This window comes from Stegodyphus dumicola, chromosome 6 (assembly GCF_044657685.1).
Source record: "Stegodyphus dumicola isolate Sdum_Otavi_A_Nest chromosome 6, ASM4465768v1".
Classification (NCBI taxonomy): Eukaryota; Metazoa; Arthropoda; class Arachnida; order Araneae; family Eresidae; genus Stegodyphus; species Stegodyphus dumicola.
Genome location: NC_140773.1, coordinates 89,205,210 through 89,227,726, shown reverse-complemented (window position 1 = coordinate 89,227,726; position 22,517 = coordinate 89,205,210). Strand labels below are relative to the sequence as shown.

General features: G+C 32.1%; 1 protein-coding gene across 1 annotated transcript in view; it reads left to right on the top strand.

Moving 5' to 3' along the window:
• Window positions 1-20,954, top strand: part of zda (peptidyl-prolyl cis-trans isomerase zonda) — a 79,167-nt gene extending 58,213 nt beyond the window's left edge. The window contains exons 10-11 of the mRNA XM_085818653.1: window positions 19,669-19,791; window positions 20,651-20,954. Of these exons, the coding sequence (XP_085674779.1) occupies window positions 19,669-19,791; window positions 20,651-20,731 (204 nt within the window). The 3' untranslated portion in view covers window positions 20,732-20,954. The remainder of the gene's footprint in view (window positions 1-19,668; window positions 19,792-20,650) is intronic.
• Window positions 20,955-22,517: the final 1,563 nt, after the last annotated feature.

The window sequence follows — 22,517 nt, the reverse complement described above, 5'->3', positions numbered from 1 at the left end:
AGCTGCCGATATTGTTCCAGGGTGGAAGCGAAATACGAGCTGCTGACTCCGGTCGCAAGACAAATTACAACATCAACATTGGCTGATCGAGAACCGTGGAGTGATGATGAAGTCAGGAAAGACCAGCTGGAAGACCGCAACATTAAAACGATAATTGATTTAATGGAGTCATCAACCAGAAAACCTACCTGGCAGGACATTTCTATCTGTAGTCCTACAACCAAACAGTATTGGGCACTGGGATTCACTTCACATTCGAAACGGCGTCTTATACCGGAAATTTGAATCGGATGATGGGAAGACGTTCCGATGGCAGCTGATACTTCCAAGATCCTGCATTCCTGATGTCCTTAAAGAACTCCATAACAGCCCTACGGGAGGTCACTTTGGAATAATGAAGACCTTACAGAGAGTTCGTGAGCGCTTTTACTGGAATAATGCAAAGGATGACGTGCAAAAGTGGTGCCGATCCTGCGATGCCTGTGCAGGTCGGAAAGGACCGAAGAGACGCAGCCGAGGCAAGCTGCAACGTTACAACGTAGGGGCGCCTTTTGAACGTATCACCTTTGACATCTTAGGACCTCTGCCACGAACTGCTGATGGCAACATATACATACTCGTTGTCATTGATTACTTCACCAAGTGGCCTGAAGCGTACCCTGTTCCTGATCAAGAGGCTGTCACAGTAGCTGAGGTAATGATACAGCACTGGATTTCCAGGTTCGGAGTGCCTCTTCAGTTACATTCCGATCAGGGAAGGAATTTTGCCTCGGCAGTAATCAAAGAACTATGCAAACTACTTGGCATTGACAAAACTCAAGCGACGCCATTGCATCCCCAGTCGGACGGCATGGTAGAGAGGTTCAATCGAACCATCCTTAATAACTTCTCATTAGTGGTTTCCAGAAACCAACAGGACTGGGACAAGAAATTACCACTCTTTTACTGGCTTACCGCAGTGCTGTCCATGAGACTACCGGCTATTCTCCATCACAAATGCTCTTCGGTCGTGATCTTCGTCTGCCTTGTGATCTATTGTTTGGCCGCCCTCCGGATGCTCCTTCATCGTCTGAGGAATATATTCAAGATCTCCAGGCCCGGTTTGAAGTGATGCACAACTTTGCACGAGAGCGAGTCAACTTGGCGACGGAGAAGATGAAGACCCGATACGACACAAGAGCTACTGAACATCAATTCCACGGAGACAAGGTGTGGTTGTGGAATCCGACTCGACGGAAAGGACTTTGTCCGAAATTACAGTCACCTTGGGATGGCCCGTACACAGTCCTAAACAGGCTGAATGACGTCATGGTTCAGATTCGTAAGTCTTCGAACTCTAAACCTAAAGTCGTTCATTACGACAGGTTAGCACATTACTATGGCCATAGTACATAATGTAAATAATTGTAAATAGTATAAGACCATGGTCCATTTTGTTTTTAAATGTGTCTTTGATTTGATTTGTATTTAGTATTTGATTTGCATTTAGTATTTGATTTGAATTTGATAGCATTTGATTTGTTTTATGTATTGCATTTATTGTTCATGTTGTTTATTATTGTAATGTAATGCTTATTAATGCATTTATGCCACAGTTGTAAATTTAGCTTCCTGTCCAGGGATTGTACTGCCCGGGACGTGCAGTCCTTGGGAAGGGGGCAGTGTTACAAATTTGGTATTTAAAAAGCTAATATTAGTTCAATTATAAATTAATTGGTTTTATTTCTCGCGCAGTGCAGCGCGTGACGAATATTAAAAGAAAGCTAAGCCGGAAAATTGAAAATACAAGAGCGCGTGCATTAAATAAATAAATATCTCTTTTTGATTTCGAGAAAGTACTGGAAAATTCTAGCGCGTGATTTTAAAATCTTATAAAAGGAGGAAAACATCTCAGTTTGTAGTAGTTGCTTAGTTTGTTGTTATTTAGAAAACTGCTCTTGTTGATTGTAGCGAATTCGCGGATTAGCGTTCTTTAGCTGTTTTGAATTACGTTCTATTGGACATTTGAGTAGTTAAAAGATAACTACTGTGAGATATTGTAATACTGCATGATAATTTGAGAAAATTTAAGCATTTTTGTTGTGATAATAATAAATTTTTGTTCATTTTTCATCGGACTTGTGCATTCATTTCATAACGAACCCGTACGCACGCAACAATAGCATACAACATATCAATACAAATAATTGTGCATACATAGCTTAAGTATTATTGAAGTAGATTAAGAATATGCATAACAGATTTGGAAAAAAAATGATTTTTTAGATCTATGCTTTATTATTATTTTGAACTTTAGAGATATAAACAAGATGCAAAATAAACTTGCAAAAGATCCAAAATCATAGATTATAATTGCCCCAGAATTTGATTTTAATGAATGTAATGGCTGCACTTCATGTATTGAAATAATTTTTTTAATATTTGGCATAAAATTACTTAATTCTTAAATCAGCTCGTTTAGAAATATTAAGCTTGTTTCTTGCTTTCCGTAGTAAGTTGTTGACTTAACTAAAGCTTCTTTCCAGTAAGTAAGAGGAAGAAATATTCTATAATATTGGTTTGGTAATGTCTTTAATTTTGAGATATTTCTCTCTGATGATTTACCAGTCACGTAGCTAGGGTGGGGCAAGGGGGGACATCTGTCCCCGGGCGCAACATCCAGGGGGTGCCAAATTAATGCTACGAAATCTTTTAAGGAAATGTTTTCCATTCTTGTCACACAAAAAGGGGCGCAAATTCTTCAGTTGACCCCGGGCGCTGAAAACTCTAGCTACGCTCCTGTGATTTACCAAACTTAATGCACTCGTATGTTTTGAATATAACTTGATTTATTTGTATAATAAGGTTTTATATCAGTGTACAATTACTTATCTTTTTTTTATGAACCCTTTTCTTGACAGTCAGTGGAATCTTGATTGTGCTGATCAATCGTCATTGCATATTTGAGTATCGAGTTGTTGACCATCATAGAGACCCTTTAAAAATTTATCAACCCAAATGACTTGGTCTAAAGTCTAACTAATAAAAATTATTTTAAAACATTTTTAATATTAGAATTAATTTTAAATTGCTAAAGGTTTGCATAATATCTCTTCATAAATCATTTTTATAAAAACCTTTTAGTAATTATTTTATGTAAGATCAGATTGGATTGGATTATGGTAAAGCACTTAAAATTCCTATTGAGAATAAAAGTATTTGTGGAAGACTTTTTAAGTGCAATGTAAAAAGGACAAAATTGAGCCAGGCTATTTATTTGCCAGAAATATAATTAATGCTGAACTACCAATATTTCAAAACTTTAACCATTCCACCATTTAAATTTACATCAGCAAATATTGCTAAAGATAAAATTTAAAATAATTGCCCAAGCAACTGTACTTATCTCAGTATAAAATATGAAGAATGTATAATGAATTGAATTATTTACAGATTTGGATATTGTATTCCTCAAAGAATGAAACCAGTCTATACTGTTTATATGACAATTAATGCTTATATATTTTTTAATTATATCTAAAGAATTCATTTTTTTTTATGCGGGATATCCATCAATGTTCTGAGGCAATATCAATATTGCATGGCACACTTAGATAAGAACTGAATTCAGTTTGGGCAATCCCTAGAATTAGAATTTGTGCCTTCTGGATTGATTTTTCATTCCTGATATTATGTCTGATTCTTAATCCTATAATTACTGAATGACCTCTGGCATTAAATTCACAAGCCTGCAGTTTTTCTGTCATTGAATTTTCTTTGAATCTTCAATCTTACCTTCAGTTCTAGTATGGGCAGAGACCTGTTGCAGTTGCAGGATTTCTTCAATTAACAAATGATGTCAGATATTACTTTACTTCATAGGCTGCTTTAGAAAGCTGAATGTTATTATATATTTCCTTTATTGAAATGTGTTAGAGATTTGAATAAGTTAACAGATGTAGATTGAGGCAATGTACATTGCATCAGTTTTCTTATGTATTATTTTTACTTCTTTGTATGAAGTAAAGAAAGTACTGTAATCACAAAAAATGTCAGGTATTATATTTCAATAGAAATATCACTTTAATTTTTTTTACATCATATATTGATAATTTTTTTACATACGGACAGAATAAGGGATTTTTCTCCCCCAAAACAGAAGGGAATGTTTCATGACATCTGTATGCACATACATCTCTGGCATAACCAGAGTCGTAGCTAGGGTTTTCAGTGCCTAGGGACAACCGAAGATTTCGCGCCCCCTACTGCTTGCCAAGGATGGAAAACATTTAATTCTAAAATGTTGTAACATCAGTTTGGCACCCCTTAGATTCTGCGCCCGGGGACAGGTGCAACCCTCTAGCTCCGCTCCTGGGTATAACTAAAAAATTATTGGCCGTAGGACATTAAAATTCTGTGTACAGAACTGCTATAACATCTACTTGTGCACATCTTTTTTACTGCAGTCGGTAAAACTGAAATTGCACCTCAGCTTGGGTATATATACTGAATACACCATAACCGGTGGGTGTGTATATATATATATATATAGAAAGATTTTGCAGAGCAATAATGAAAATTATAAATACGAACAAAGATAGAATTGTAATTCGGCACTGAGATTCATATTTTGGACTTAATTTTTTTTTTTTTTCTGGCCAGTCCCATTTTTTTATCATTGGCTTGTGCTGGTTAGGAGGATCCGGGCTGTGCCCCTTATAATAATAATAATAATAATAATAATATATTCTTAAAGCATATACTATACTGGAAGTATATATATCTACCTCTTACCTGGCTTAAAAGTACCTCCCCTGTCTATATTTTCACAGTTGTTGGTCATAGTCAAATTTCCAATGACAGAAGTGTATATGACAAAAATATTGATGTTTTAGCAATGTTAAACTAAAAAAATTAATTTTCAACAAATAACGAAATCTAGCTAAATTCATAACAGTTTATGCATGTTGTTAGTTTAACAATAATTAGCATCAGTTTATTGTTCTAAATATGTAACAATATTTAATAGCAATTTATTGTTGCAACAAAAAGTGTATATAATTAAAGAGGACAAATTAAGTAGTGTGTACAAGGGAGTGATGTGCTGTCCAAATCAGATTTTTTTAATTAAGTGACATGAAATGCATCCCATTTCATTAGTGCATGCCGTTCTAATAATTATTCACTAAGACATCATTGCATTCACTAATGAGATTTCTATATCAACGAGTTTCATAATTTTGGTGTTTCAGGAAGAATGAAAATAAAATGTGCAGAAGATACATACTTATTGTACACATACACAAATAAAAATGAGGAAATACCCTCTAGTCTGGATAGCATATGTTTTCACAAGAACTGAAGTCATGCTTCGTGTTTTTGTTTAAAATATTATTTAATTTCTAGACGATTTTAGCCAAATAAAATGTAAAAAATATATTGAATTTTTTTATACTGTAAGGCAAAGCTTACAGTAATTGTTAACAGTTCGAGTAATTGGTGATCCCAATTACTCGAACAAATGTTTGCACACCTGAGTACAGAGCTATATATAAATTAGGAAAATTAATTAAAACATCTGAGGATGTTAAATCATTAAAAAATTATTCCATAACACATGCAAGTCTAATTTTAAAGGCAAAGTCAAATATTCATATTAATGAGTTAAAATTGATTGAAAATCAATTAAAGAGAAATAGAAACCAATAATATTGATGATTTTGTATAAATTCTTTCTGTTATGGAGAGCACAATGCATACTTATAGTCCAAAGAAAGGCAATCAGGTTGAACATTTTGATAATATATATTTAGATTTAAAATATTATTGAAATAGTCTCAAAATAGATTATTTAATACCCTCTGTACTTGTATCTGACACTGAATTCAAGAACAATTTTTATGAGATTGTTAATAAATTATACCTGTAAAAAATAAAATAGAAATTATTTTGCATAAAACACCTTATTTTAAATTATTTATTTGGTTTCTAAATGGTATATTTCATAAAATGTTTTCCGTGAAATACACGTCTTTCAAATCAAAAACAGTGATAATATTCGGAATGTTCTACATATATTCCTCTTATTGCACGATACGTATCCAAGCAGTACTCCAACTCAGCTCAGATGTATTGTAATATTTCCTAGCTGAAACTGTAACTACAGCAGTTGTAAGTAACAATAAGGCATACAGACTATCTCCCTATGTCAATAAAATGCCACCCAGATGGGAAAATGGTTAATGATGCTAACTGCTGTAACAAAGGTTCCAGTTTCAAATCCTAGGAAACACATGAATGTTTGTAATCATTTTGAATGCACCTGCACACAAAGGCACATTCAAAGTGCATGGTAAGCTGAAGTTTTATCGAGAACCTAGGATACTGTTCCTCCAAAATCTATCCGGTACAGAAACTTAGCAGTTAGCAACTGCCTAACTGTGTGCACAGGTGCCAGCTTTGTTTCAGCCTGTACTTGTGTCAATAAGATGTTGCAGTAATTCTGAAGAAGGCATGGATTATTGTAAAGCATATAGTGATTGTGTAGTAAGGGTACACTCAACACACACAGCAAGGATAAATCTCCTTAAGAAATTGGTGAACGAAAGACCCTCAGAATTCCATTCACGGTGAAGCTCAGCAACTAGCAAGACCCCGCAATACTTAATATGCCTACTTGGATGCAAAGTGCCAGTCTTGCTTCAACCTGTGTTAATAAGGTACTGCATTTTCTTACTGGAATATGAATTTTCAATCATCTTTTATTTGAGGAAACAGCCACAGTTATGATAAATAATAAAATAAACTTTTTCACCTCAAACTGCTGTGAGAAGCCATCAAAATAAATTACTAGTCTGGGCAGTTGATTTAATACGATTAAAAACTATAGTCTTATGTGATAAAGATACTGTATATATATATTTATTATGATAAGAGTATATGTACTTATGCACATGTAAGTATTTATTTAGAATAAGAGTTATGTATTTTATGTATATATTTAGTTATGTATGTATTTATATGATAAGAGTTATGCATTTTGTGTACAAAATAAAATTTTTCAACTCAAGTTGCTGCGAGAAGCCATCAAAATACGTTATTAGTCATGGCAGTTGATTTATTAAGATTAAGAACTATAGTTTATGTGATAAAAGTACAGTACATGTAGTATATATATATATATTCATTAATACTACACATTCAGCTTTTGTGATAATAGTTATATATACATTATTGCAGTAAATGGAGAAATCAATAAAAGTATCTCATTTACATTTCATACATTCAGTTTTTTTTTTTTTTTTTTCTGAAAGTACTATGAACTCAGAAAAAATTTACATTTATATTTTATTAGTATATTTATTGAAGTGCATATATGAAACTAAGCAGTTCAAAGGTTCACTTTTGGAATAATTTATTAATATTTCTTAAATGATTAAACTGTCTTACAGATGATAATATATACAAAGCGTTCTGAAGAAAAACGGTGTAGACTTATTCTTTATCAACCACGGGGCGAACCAACATCAATAAAAAAAAATTGAAAGGAAATCCATAAATTTATCAAAAAGCAGCAGTTAACACTTTTAAAATCTTAAATACAATGAGGAAGTTCATTTATGAAGACTTTATTTATAAATAATGAGGAAGTTTATTTATGGTTCACACGTGAACGCACTGTCATTTTGAATGAAACGTTTTCAGATAATCTTGAAATACTACTGGAAGATTTCCCAGACAGTCTGTTTCCAAATTCCATATTCATTTCATTTAGATGAATCATAGCCGATTTCTAGCTTTGCAAACGCAAAAATACGGTTTACTTGCACGTAATTTCTCATATCAATCACGCTTCACATCACACCGTAATACGAAACTGGCAGGAAAATGAGACTCTTTTGGCGCAATCTATGGCGAAATTTCGTACAAGGGGAAAGCAAGGATCAAGTATGTATTTAATGTGACCGCCCCAACGGTATCATTGCCAACTATTCAACGTACTACAATCACGTCTATACCTCCCTTGGTACCATCCACTACCTCACGGCACTTGTCTGAGGCGGGGTTACGCTCACAGAGGTCTTTAAGACGTTTGCCCTTGACCCCACAACATTGGCGGTGTCGTCTGGAGTGATGTTGCAGCTGATTGTCATGGCTGCCGTCAGGCTGGCATCCTATAGTGTTCAGCGATGAATCCCGCTTCACTCTTGAAGCAGGTGACCGCCTTGTTCGTGTCTGGAGAGGACAGGGCCAGCGTCCCAGTCAGCCTTTGTTTTGCAAAGGCATACAGCCATAACCACTCATGTGAAGGTGTGGGTTGCTACTTCTTATGACTGCAGGTCATCTTTAGTCATCCTCTGTACATCTTTAACAGCTCAGCAATATGTTGATACCATCCTGCAGCAGGTTGCATTACCCTTCATGGCACGCTATCCTGGGGCCATTTTCGAACAAGATAATGCCATTCTATGTACTGCTCGCTTATCTCTGGACTGCCTCCGTACGGTTGATACTCTTCCTTGGCCAGCAAGGTCACCAGACCTTTCACCAATCGAGCATGTATGGGACATGGTGGGCCGCCAGATTCGTGCACCTCAAAATATCGCAGATCTGAAGTGACAACTGATGATTTCCTGGTGGAATGTGTCACAGGATGACATTAGGAACCTCTACCACTCCTTGCCTCGACGAATACCAACTACTAATTTGAATTTTCTGTGGGTGATTTTGAGCCTTGAACAGGTACTATGACCTTGATTTTGTAATCATTTTATTATCTGTGTGTGAGCTATACACATATTCAATTTCATGAAAAACAACCACTTCCTTCATGGTGCTTCGATATTTTTGTAAAAGAGTGTATATGTATATAAATACTCTCAATAAGAGACTAAGAGACACTTATCAAACCAGACATTTTGTCCCTTAAATAGAGGTTTTCCCTCTGAAAAGAGTAAATACTAAGAGAAATGTAATTTAATTAGAAATTCAGGTTGTATCAAGTTTTACATAAATAAGTAACTTAATCATAGGTATTTATTTGAAGTTAATGAAAAATGAAAATTCTTAAAGTTTAGTTATTGCAAAAATGTATGAAACTAACAACAGAGTTTGTGCTTGAAGAAATCTATTTAAAATACTCTGTTACACGGGTTTGTTTGAAAGTGTGTGCGTTGAAAGCATTTTTCCCCACGTGATCAATGATGTTCGTATTAAGCCCCTAACTAGCACCAGCAGGTATCTTGAAATTTTTAATTGGGAAGTGTTTTTTAAGGCATATGTATAGTTCTTTTATGCTCCACTTTTCATATGGCTCTTCTTTGTTTCCACCACTGCTTTCCAAGCTATTTTTATTAAGGCTCATGTCATCAGCTACAATTGAAATAAAAGATTTTATGTCATCATTGGTATCTTCAGTATACAAGTTTTCATCAGTTTCTAAATATTTAATCTAATTTTCATCAGTAGAATTTTCACTGAGGGCACTCAAAACTGGAATTTAAAGCCTGTTTTCTTAAAACACTGCTGAATACCTTGTGATATGGATTTAACTGTGTTTTTTATCCACAGAATGACATTCAATACATTGAAACATTTTTCAAGATGACTGCTGTTGCTGCAAGCTGCTTGACAAAGAGTATGTCATGCAAACAGTTTCTGTAATGAACCTTTGAAGCTTCTAATTATACCTTGGTCCAAAGGCTGTAATACTGATGTGGCTGTAGATGGGGAAAACACTAATTTCACTGATTTCAGTTTAACATTCGGTGGGTGGGCTGGCATATTGTCAAGAAATAGCAGAATCTTCAATTTTTTCTAAGCATTGCTTTATGAAGAGCAATCAAACATTCTGACATTATGCTTTGCATCATCCATGACTTGATGCCAGTGGACCAATAAAGCTTTTGGATTGAAGTTTTTTTTTTTTTTTTTTTTTTTTTTGGTTACAAGTGGTTTACAATTACAAGTGATTGCTGAAACTATCTTTTCATCTTACAAAAAAATTGTATGTTGAGACATTTTTCTTAGAGCTTTTAACGAAAGCACTTTTCTCTTTGTATTCTATTAGGCAAAATTCAATCAAATAATCCATTTTTATATGCATTGTAGATGTTCTTAGCCTCCTATCCTTCCCAAATTTCATTTAGTTTTTTTTTTTTTTTTTTTTTTTTTAAATCCAGTCTGTTACATGCTGCATATCTACTGATTTTTCTTCACCACAAATAATCTTAAAATTAATGTTAGGTCTTTCCTTTAATTAGTCTAACCAACCATTTGATGCTCTGAAGTTCTACGGTCCCAGACTTTCCAAAACTTTCTTTTGCCTTTTCTTGCAATAAAATTCCACTTTGCAGGTATATTGTTTGCTCTCGCAGAACAAAACAATTGACAAAGCAAAAATTACTGTAGCAATTTCACATGCTTTAGTTTTTCTCAATTTTATAATCTTGAAATGTTCATGTCCTAAATTTCTCAAACCAAGCTTTTCAGTTTCTGTTACACGAATGGTATCAACTTTTTGTTTTAATGTTAATCTTTTCTTCATTGAAGCTATGCTAGATAACATATGTAAAAATAACATACAAGTGCAAAACTACACTTCTTTTGCTAGTTCTAGCAAGAACTTGCAATGATACTTTTCACTCTATGTTCATTGTGAGATTTTTGTGTATTTTATATTAATATTTACCATTTTTATATTAATATATATTTAAAGACATAAAGTGAGATATTTAGAACTAATGTTTCACAAAGACAAAAATTTTTAAATTCATAATTAATAAATTTCAAATAATCGGATAAATGCAAAAAAGAATTTAATAAATGTAAAAGCGAAACCTTTTAAACAATCAGTACCCCTATCCCCCCCCAAAAATCTTAATGAAATTAAAAGATAAAAGAACATAACAGAAGAGTAATTCAATCAACTTCAGTGCTACTTCATCAGGGAAAAGGAACATTGAAATCTCTCTTCTACAAAAATTCTTGCTTTTCTGTATCCAGAATTAGCTGATTTTCAATGTATTTTAATTATAATTGTTTACCTGAAAATTCTGGCCCTTCCCAAAGCAAGGAAAAAAGTAAATTAGAACTTGTAATTTAAATAAAAAAAATTCTATTTTGTTTAAAGAATTGAAACTGAAAGTGAATAATTAAAATACTTTAGTGAAGAAAATAAATCAAAATTTTAATTTGAAACATATATTACATAACTCAAAGTATTTTAAACTTTAGTGAAATTATAAAACTTAGGAGAAAAAACAAGGGGAAAAGATCCAATTAGAACTTGCACTTTAAATAAAGGGAATTCTATTTTGTTTAAAGAATTGAAACCGAAAGTGAATAATTAAAATACTTCAGTGAAAAAAAATAAAAAATTTACCTTTAAACGTGTAACACATAATCTTTAAAAAAATAAAAAATAAATTGTAATTTATATTTATTTATATATTATAATGTCATTTTTATATTAATATTTTTGTTTATAAACATAACATTAATGGATCTTTAAATACCGTGTAAAGGGTTTTTGCAGATGTTTGTAAATTTGATCAACTCCATATATATCTGATGTAGAGGAGCTAATTTCCTTAATTGTATTATTCAATTTTTTTTTTCATGCAGTAAAATAAAAAATTCAATTGAGACTACACTGCATAGAGCAGAAACAAGATTATTTTCTTGATAAATGCTTTCTAGTTAAAAAGTGTTATGAATTACTAGACACAGACAGTAGTTACTTCACTTGAATGCATGACCATAGCATCTCTATTGGAGAAACTGAATAATAGTAATAATAATAATGCAATTTCTGCATTTTCATAATAAGTAAATAAATAAAAACTAGACCATGTTCTTTTTAGCTTCTAAAGCAAAGAGAATTCCTAAAGTTTTCAGTAACTGTCAGTTTCCATTTGATAGCAGACATTTATTTATTAGAAGGAAAAAATTATTTTTATGTGTTATTGTTTTTTCACACAAAATCTCTTGTTTGTTAACTCATCAACGAGTCCGCCTCTCGGAACGAAATGCTTTGAAAATGGCCGCGTTGTCAGACAGCAAACCCCTGCAAAAAAAATCGCTTTCGTTTTCTGAAATCTCTCTAAGATGGCCCAGCCTAAGGCAGTATGTTTGCTTTCCCTTAGTGTGATGGATAAGCCATAAAATTGCCTCCCCGGTATTGAATGGCAAGAAGTAGTTGTTGCGTTTAGTTTCGTCTCCCTCCTCTTTCTTTGTACCAGTAGCCTGTAGACCTGTTTCTTTTAATATGTGACGGCAGAATTTTCCGAAATCTTAGCTTCCAAGCTTGTAAATTTTCAATTATTCGACATGTTTTATTGGGCAGTATTTTAAGAAAGATAATTATTTATTTTGTTATACAATTTTTTTACTATTTACTTATCTATTTTATTTAGTTTTAGTAGGCCAATTTATTTTGGGAAATTAAATTTTAATCCATTTCTTTACCGACTCAGTTTTCATCACATTATAAGTCCATATATATTTACGATGAGAGTACAATATTTATCAGGAATTTTTGGAAAATTTGGCATATGTATTTATATTTTAGCGTTGAATTATTTCCACAAGTTGTTCGTTAACAGTCGAGCTCATCCTCGTAAACGCTTGATCTTTTCAGCATGGAATTGGCAAGCAATAATCTTCCTAATATTTTTCAGGATTTTATAGCAATTTCTAGAATTTTGGCGGTTTTCTACAAATATTTTGGTTAAGTTTAGCTATTATACAGTTGCTACTAATGTGGAATTTAAAGCCAAAAATGTATTCCTTCGTTGATTTGAGAGATCGTATTTCGAATTTATACGGAAGTTTAAATGAATTTGATACAATCTTACCACAGACTAGAAAGAAATATTTCTCTGTGTTGGATGGATTTTTCTCACTTTTCTGCATTTGATACATTAAATGCATAAAGCAGACATGCACAAATAGAATTTAAATAAATTTATTTAAATAAATTTCTATTTTCATTTAAAATTTGTCATTATTAGCACCTCCCGCAGTTTTATGCAATCATAGGATTTTCCGAATTCTATTAGGTCGTTAATATAATTTCAAGGCCTAATAGAAAAGTGATAATATGGAAAGACTATGTCTTGAGTACCAATAGCCAAGTATTTGTAATTAAATAAAAATAAATATTGAATACCAGCCGCTTTTTTATTTATTTTTAGTCATATAACAAAAGTTAAACAAGAATACTATTACATCTAAGAATTATTTAGTAAATTATTTTGCTAATGTTATATGAATGAGGAAACCCGGTAAAAATGATTGAATTCACCATTAAAAATCAAACAAACCCCAAAATTCCTTTTTCCCAAAACTTCGTAAAATGTTTTGATTAAATATGATTTGAATGAGTTTTCCAATTCTGTTTTGAGTGATATAAATTAGGATATAAATTATTATTAGTAATAATTTTTGTATTATAACTTAGCAGAATATTGTTTACCGTTAAAAATTATATCTAAAAGAGTTAAATTTTGTAAAAGAATAAAAAATATAATTAGCTGTTCCATTTTGTCCTCTATGCATCTATTTATATAAAAAAGGAATATGGCTAAGGAATTTATGACTTGTATATGAACTAAAAATTGGTATCTTGCCAAAACTTGTCAGAGCATAAAAAACGTATATTCTGTTATATTAGTGTATTAATCATACTTCTGTATCCGTAAATACAGTTTATAATTACCAGCATAAGTATCATAATGGATTTTATTAAAACAATGAAAACTGAATGCATGATCCTAGCATTATCAAAGTACGGCTCTTTATCCCGTTAATTATTGCTTGGGTCATAACCAACATAAGTTTTATTTTGGAAATATTATTCCAAATAAAACAGGAAGCTTTAAACTATATGAATTTTAAACAGTTTTACTTTTTTATACGCATAGAAATGTTAAGTAGCTTTAAATTGTACTTCACTTCTGAAACTTCTGGGTTATTATTTTTAGAACAGATCAAGGACTTTAAAGAACAAGTACATTTTAGTAATATGCAACGTTAATGATATAGTTCAAATGTTATTGAACAGCTGTACGATTTGTAACTGCCACTGGAAGAAGCAAAATTTATCTACAACTTTCCCTTTTTTCCAAATTCGTCTGATTAGCAAGGATTGAATAGATAATTGTAAACGTCTTTGCTAAAAGTAATAATAATCGGGAAGAGTCCTTTCTACCCCTGCCTCCTGGGAAAAGAAAACGACTTGGAAGGGAACCTGACCTCCGCAGGCTAACTGACACTAAGGTTTCTAAAGACTATTTCTAGTCAATAGAGTTTTTTCATTGTAGAAATACTCATTATCTAGTGCTATCTTTTTTTCTAGCCTTTGTAAGCTACAGATATAGTGGGAAAAAATTCTCATTTTGCATAATTTTCGGATAATTACATTTTACTTTAAATAATTTTAGATTTTGATTAACGCAATCGATGAATATGGCGGAATAACAGTTTGTTGGGAAAGAACATTGTAAATTTCAACATTTTTTAAGTAAAGTTTTCAAGTGTTTTAAACCAAACCAAAAATTATTAAATTAATCTTATAATGTTTACTGTTTGGTTTCCAGTGTTCTGAATTTGCATTTTGAAAACATAATTTAAATAATCTTTCTTTACGCTAGTTGCTTTTAAAATGTTTACCTATGTAAACACTTACTAATGTTTAATGTAGCAACTTTGTATGTACTTAATGAAAGACTTGGAGGAATTTATAAAGAAAACTATTTCACATGAAAAAATCACGAAATCTTCCCTACAGCCAGCGTATTGACCAGAAACCAAAGCCAGGTCAAAATACTTATGATCATCTCTTTTATCCACATAGCCATTGGTAAACTTTTCAAACTTATACTTGTTCTTATTGCAGTTATAAACAGAAATGTGAACACTCAAGATACTGCACTTGTTAAAGTTAGTACAGTCTGCGGCTGATTCTATATCTGCTGAGGTGTTTTTTAAAAAAAAAAAAAAAAAAAAAAACTTGAAAGATAATAAATTATGTTACCTGCTGAGTCATCGAAATATTATATATTTGTTTATTGAAACTGAAAATTTTATAATTTTCTATAAAACTGCAGTGGAATTATTGCATTGAGTAATCTTCAGTGTGATGTAATTAGTGTCCTAAATATAAAAGTATGTAAAATCAAATTGGGAATTACAGCAAATCAGTCCATAGAAATATGCTATGCCTATATTAATCTAGTAGCAATCAATTATTCATGAATATTATAGTATGCATGCCATATAACAATTTGTCAGCAGTACAGGAAACAATTTCGATATGTGTGCCTTTTCTTTTAACATAGTTTTTCTCTCGTTACTTTTAAGATAAACATATAACTTGAAATAGTTTTTCTTCCTCCAGCACTTTCACTTATTTATTTCTTAAAATATCTCCACTAAAATCAGAGTGATATTATCAATGATTTTTCTTTATTATATAAATATAAAATTTATCCTTTATTATATAAATAATTGAAATGCTTAAATTTGACATTCTAATAAATATTTTATAGTAACTCTCTGAAAAATTTAACTTCTTTTAAAATGTATGAAAATGAATTAAATAGTGTATTTTTTCCAGTCTTAATGATAATAAAATTTTAGAATCATCAGTTATATATCCGTATTGATTACGAGAAATTATCTCATTCTTCTTTGAGCTAGAAATTGCTCAAAGGAGCTTCTTCCAGCTAGAATTTGAACTCGGGGTGTATGTGATAGTAGATTGGACTATCAGTCGGAATGCCTGTGGTTTGTATTCCCCTGATAGGATAATGGATTTTTTTTTTTGTAAAAATGCTATGTCTCTCCAATGGCACCCCAACGAAAACATGTCAGACGATAATTCGTTAACACATGAATTTTTCCGACAGTGCCTCGTGCTTCTTCTCTCTCGCCCTTCAAATGAAAACAAATAATAAGGAATTATGCCATTCTCACTATCTTGTTGTAAATGGAAGTCCTTCCAGCTAGAATTTGGAAGACCTCCTTATTAGAAGCATAATGAGGGCACTGCTGAATTTTCGCATTTCTTAATTTAGATGCCTTACAGTCCAACAGTTATTTCCCCTATTAAACTACGGCCACATTAGTGGTCAGTAAATACTGGTAGTTCGACTTAGATTTACACCCTGACAAACGAATATGATGGCTGAATGGTATTTTTCCATGTTTTTTCCTATGTATAACATGAATATGAGACTTCTCGTTAAAAAGTCCTCTACGAAGGCATCTCTTTCCTTAAAAGGAGATAGTCCTCGTGTGTTTTGCTGTATTCATGTAATCCTAACCTTCAAACTACGGCACCTGTCACACTAAATCAAGATGAAAGGTTTCTAAACAAGATTTTTAATCGGTCTGCGGGCCCCAGTGGCCAAGCGCTAAAACCGCTGAGTACTGGTAATTCTACATAAGTTCAAATCCTGGTGAACACGCTTGTTCGGTGAAAGTTTTCTGCATTCAATGTGAAGGAAATCTAGTTCCCCTTAGAAAGTCCTCCCTGATAGTTTCCGTCCTCTTGCGCAGATGCCAACTCCATTAAATTTTCTGTATTAAATACAATTGTAATTCTTTCTTTTTAAAGAAATCTCGGGAAAAAATTGTAAACATCAAATCAAGTGCGATTACGAATTATTATTTTAAAGCAGTTAACACTTTGAGCGGGAAAAGCATTTTTAATACGCTCATTAACAACCCCTCCTCTAAACTGGCATCAAACTGTGTTGATTTCTAGAACAATCTATATAAATACGTTTCCAAAAAATTCTGCTAAAATATTAAAAGTTGTATTTGTAGAGCATTTATTAGTTAGATTTTTAACTGCCTTCTCAACTCTTGGTTTTCATAACCTATAAGGTATTTTCTCCCGCCTTCTTAGCATACCTTCGTGGTGTAATGGTCAGCACGCTCGGCGTATATTCGAGAGGTCCGTGTTTCGAGTCCCGGCGAAGCATTGCTCCTATTTCACATGTCCTGCTTCGAAATAACTTAATGTTTCTATAGTGGCGGCCAAACCAAAAAAGGTGGTGGATGATGATTCTCCGCCGCAGGGATTTGGCGATTCGGTCCCCTAATTCCCAGTCGCCCTTTAAAAGGGGGGAGTATATACGGTATTTTCTCCCGCCCTTTTAGCATGCGTTCGCGGTGTCAGTACGCTCGGCGCGCATTCGAGAAGTCCGTGGTTCGAGTCCCGGGTAGGGCATTCCTCATTTTGAATGTCTCTTGCTGTTAAAAAAAATGTATAATGTCTCTACATACCTTCCATTCATCAGAAAAGTAATAAAGTCATTAAGCATAAGGAGTAGGGGGAAAAAGAAATTTTAAAGAAAAGATTATTTTTACAAAATGACACAAAATTTCTTGAGACAGTATAAGTAGTTATATAACTCAAATAATTAAATATTTGACCTCTCTTAATTTTACCAATATTTCTGTATAGAAATAGAGCATAATTAAATATCGATAATGAGTATTATAGATAGTGGAGCAAATCGAATGACCTTCACAATATTTTCAAAAGCAGCCACTTTGACAAATGAACAGAATTGTTGGGAATCGCTTATGAATGTCGCTTACACGTTTCATAATGCCAAGACTGTTATTAAAATAACGGTTATGCTATATCAACAACTTACCGATATTTCCAAAGTGTTTAAAATTAGAGCTGTTCCAAAAATTGTATTCAGTTCATTCACGGTGTTTAATCAAAAGCTCGTCGTCGATTTTTGAACTACTTTTGTATAAAAAATTGTAAACATCAAATCAAGTGCTTGATTGAGTTCAAATTTTGTACACACACCTTTTACGGATGATAATAATTCGATTTAGAGTTTTTAAAATTTAATGTTGAAGAAATTTTTTTGCTTATATTTCCATTTAAAGAATAAACTGAAAATCTCAAAATTTTTAAGTTTGCATCATTTTACAGAGCCTAAAATAGCTTTATTTGAAATGAAATTTGTATGAAATTCGTAACCTAATTTCTGATTTCGGGGCGAATTTTGTTTTAAATTTATATATTTTTTCGATTATTTGAGGTAAAAGGATACTTGGAAGTAAAAGACTAAACCAAGAGTAATAATAAAAATTTATTGCATGGATTAATGGTAATAAGAGATTACTTAATAGCCTCTTTGCTAAATTCCTGTACAGTTTTATAACAAGAATCATAGGTTCTTAAATTACGAAATCAAATAATTGAACGTTGTCAGACGTATAAGATTTATAAATTTATCAAGAGAGCCTCACGTTTTTATTATTTGTGATATAAATTTGTAGAAGAATTTTTTAAAGAGAATTATTTAATTTTGTATTCCCATTAAATTACATGATACATTATTTTTAGCCCAAAGGGCGTTAGCCGAGAAGGTCTATTAACTTCATTTTGGCATTTTGCTTTGAAAACTATGTCAGTTCACTTTTCAAACTGTTGCTACCAAATATTACAGCCCTGTATTATATTTAAAGAAATTAAATAATGGTTTTGGTTTATTAGATTACGGCAAAGCACTCAAGGGCTATCTGCCGTGAAATTAAATAATGAATAACCTGTGTGATACTTCTTTGGCGATATGAAGCAACTCCAATGATGGAACACAGTAATCACTTTTATTTAACACTCAAAAATGGTGACATACAAACAAGAAGAGAAAACATATTCTAACTTTTAAAAATAAATTACATTCTTCGTGCGAGAGTCACACGAGGCACTCGAGTCTGGTTTCAAATATTGCCATTCACAAATGCCTAAATGTTCATCTATTTAAATTATTTAAACTACAAAATTTTAATATTATTTAAAGCTGTTAAACCTGCATAAATGTATGTATATTTCTCGCATTGTGATAAAACAACGGTACCTAAGCGAGCAAAGGCAACACTGTATGAAAATAATAATATAAAAAAATTATCTCCAACAGGCGAGACTGTGTATCAGAAATTCTAAAGATATGCTCATTTAAAATTTATTTTGCGGTATTGCTGTTTAACTGAAGTTTTATGGTTTAAACACGAAGAACATGATATTTAAAAATAAAGGTAACCCACAAACCGTTAAAAAACCGCCCTTTTGGGCGTAATGTAAAATCTGAAAGATATGCATTTTCAGATTTTTATGTTTGCATTTATTACTTTTATTTTTCTCGTTTTAATTCATTAATGCTTGTATAGGTAAACGTTCATTTTGTTAAAAGTTCTATTTTTTATTCAATAACTGCTCTAAAACGGAAATTCTTAAATCCCTTTATATATGCATCCACTTTGTAACTGATAATAAATTTGTTTCTTTAGAGTCAGTGTAAGGCTTTTATCTCAAAACATCGATAAGATTTCTCCCCACGCTAATGACAGCCATTACCCATTGTCGTCAGGATTGCATGGACCCTTGTCCCCTTAGGCATTGGAGGTTGGAAGACATACAAAAATACGGGCATTTTTTTGGCGCATTTTTTCACTGATACAAAAACACGGGACTGTCCGTTTTTGAGGATACATTTAAGCTAACAATAATCCGTAACAAACTGTTAAGAGACCTGCATAAAAGAACGAGAAAATACGGGTGAAACCGTTAATGGGTTAAGCATAATGTTTAGTTTATCTTTGCTATGATAATTTCATCATAGACTGTTTTCTGATGTGTTGTTTATTGTTTAGATTATACAGGCTGAACTAACACGACTAAAAAATCAAAAGAAAAAAGAGCAACAAAAAGAACAGGCAATGTACCAGAGAATGTTTCCACAAAGTGAACCCAAAAAGTCCAAGACAATTTCAAAGGTAAATGATTTACTTGTGAAAAAATTGTCATGTAATGCTTTTTTTAAAATTGTTGTGCAGTGTATGCCATGAATAGATGCTCATGTTAATGCATGAAGAAAATATGATTTGTAAGGAGGGAGATATAGTACAACAGAGGTTGCTTGAATGAAACTGTACAAAGTTGCATGGGAGAATTTAACAAAATATTATTTAATACAAATAATAAATTTCTTCTAGTATTATATATAATATAATCTAAACTGTCAGACTGCTAGGAATACTTTGCCATCGTACCTTTTTCTGCTGCTATGTCATGATTATGATTTAATTTTTTCCTGCAAAGGCATATGAATGCTATAAGACCAAGTAAAATTTTATGTTAAATAATCAGTTATTATGATTTTAACCTTTAACTTTTTTCCATAATACTCACCAGATGCCAATTAGTTGTTAAGTATTTAAGCTGAGGTTTTGAATGTTTTAGAGTCGGAGCTTCTGGCAGCTTCACCTTATAGTTACATACTATCATCACCTTTGTTAAAATGTTAAATTATTTAACTTGCACTAGCTCCTTTACTTAAAAGGCTTTAATTCATTCAGAATAAAGTGAGAATGTGCTGTTATGATCTTGGACTCACCATAGTAAATGAATTTAAAATTACTAAACATACAGACTAATTTATAATCAATAAATCTCTTTCAATTCCTAGATACATCATTAATTTACAAAAGCTTTGAAATAAATCTTTTGTAAGCAACTGATTTTACAACATACCAAAACACTATTTTGCATTTTGAATTGATTTCAATGTTAAGTAATAATTACTAAGAAATTATTAAGATGTAATTACTAAGAAATGTATTTTTCTATTTTTAGTTAAAGACATGGGGTATGCTTACAGGCAGTTTATTGGCAGTTGCTGTTGGAATGGCAGCATATCGGCAGTTTCACAGTTGAAGGAACAATAAATAATTCAAAATGTTAATATAAAATAATGTGTTTCTTTGTTTCTTGTTTTATGTACAGTGTAATGAATGTACAGATATAAATAAGTCCTTTTCTCTTTTGAGAAATACTAATGACCAATATTCTAGCAATACGCTGTCATTGAAAATATAATGTATAATTGTTACTAGTTGTAATTATTAAGATTTTCAATTAAAATAATTTTATTGCATAATGTTTGGCTAATTTTCTTGTAGTTAATTTAAGTCATGCATATTTTATAATCACTATTATAGTAGTACCTCCCAATAAGTATCACCCACTGGACCAAATATTTTGTCCCTTAAGTAGAAGTGTCCCTTTTTCAGAGGGTGCATACTAAAAATATGTAATTTAACTAGAAATAACAGGTTGTATCAAGCTTTAACCCCTTAACTGCCACGGGCATATATATACGCCTTGCTCAGCTGATGTGTTAACTGCCCCGGGCATATATATATATATCCAAAACTACCATCATTTGTTTTGCACTGCTACTCGTAAAATTATTCGCAAAGCTTTGGAATGGATAGAGGAGTGTGACTGTAATGACTGCGCGGTATTGGCGGGTGTTGTTTGAGTAAAACATATTTTTTTTATTCTGTGTCCTCCGTTTTCGTTTACTTTTTGTAGTAGGTTCCAGGAGTAAAGAAAGATATAACGGATGTTTCGAACCCATTTATCTTTTTTGAATTATTTTTTGATGAACTGCTCGTCCTTCATATTGTTACCAAAACTAACCATTTTGTAGACGAGTATAATTCATTACACAAGTTTGTTTGAAAGTCTGTGAATTGCAAGCTTTTTCTCATGTGGATATTAAAGTCACTGATGAAGTTCTTCACTGTCACTAATAGTAATCATGAATTGTTTTTATTGAGAGGTGTATTTTAAGGCATCGGTATAGTTTTTTATGCACACTTTTCATCATTAATCTCGAGCCAATTGCTGTATGTTTATGCTTCAGGCAGGTACGACTGACACGTGACGTATCCCTTAATCTGGAAAACAACGGTGGGTTGATATTGGATTTGGAGTTAGATATTTCCACTGAATTGTGATTTTCATTTGTTATCTAAGTTTCCATTACTTTTACATTTCTCAATAGAAAAATAATTTCATTAAAAAAAAAAGGTTTAAATTACGATTAACTATGAAACTAACTAACCCGTCATGTTGATGGGTATACGTAGAGATATAACATACAGAACTTTGAAATTAAAGCGCTGAAGAGGAACTAAATTTGCATATGTATTTGTCTCATTACATTGATAATAATCAACATAAAAAAGAAAATTATAAAAATAATGGTTTTGATAATTTTGTATGTCTAACATAGTAGTAATTCCCCCAAAACTGAGGGTTATATAGCCATCCTATATTTTTCCTAAAACAATGTACTCAGGATTTACTTAATGTAGGTCGGGATACCTATTTTGAATAGTTGTTCCTTTTAATAGCATATCAGAGGTGACCAAACTTTGTGTCAGTAGGATCCGCAATTTAGAATTCAGAAATGCTCAAGCCATAACTAGATAATTCTATCATTTTAAAAGCAAAAAGGAGTTTGAGATTAGAAAGAAACATTTCAAATAAACTGACAAGTATTTTTAAAGTTTTTAAATTAATGTTTCTGTTTATAGGCAAAAATGAATCATTCTTATAGCTGTAATTCTGCACTGAGAGAAGAATGCTTATACTCTGCTCTGAAAATATTTTATTTGGCTAGAAAATCATCAAGTAATGAATTCCTGCTTTT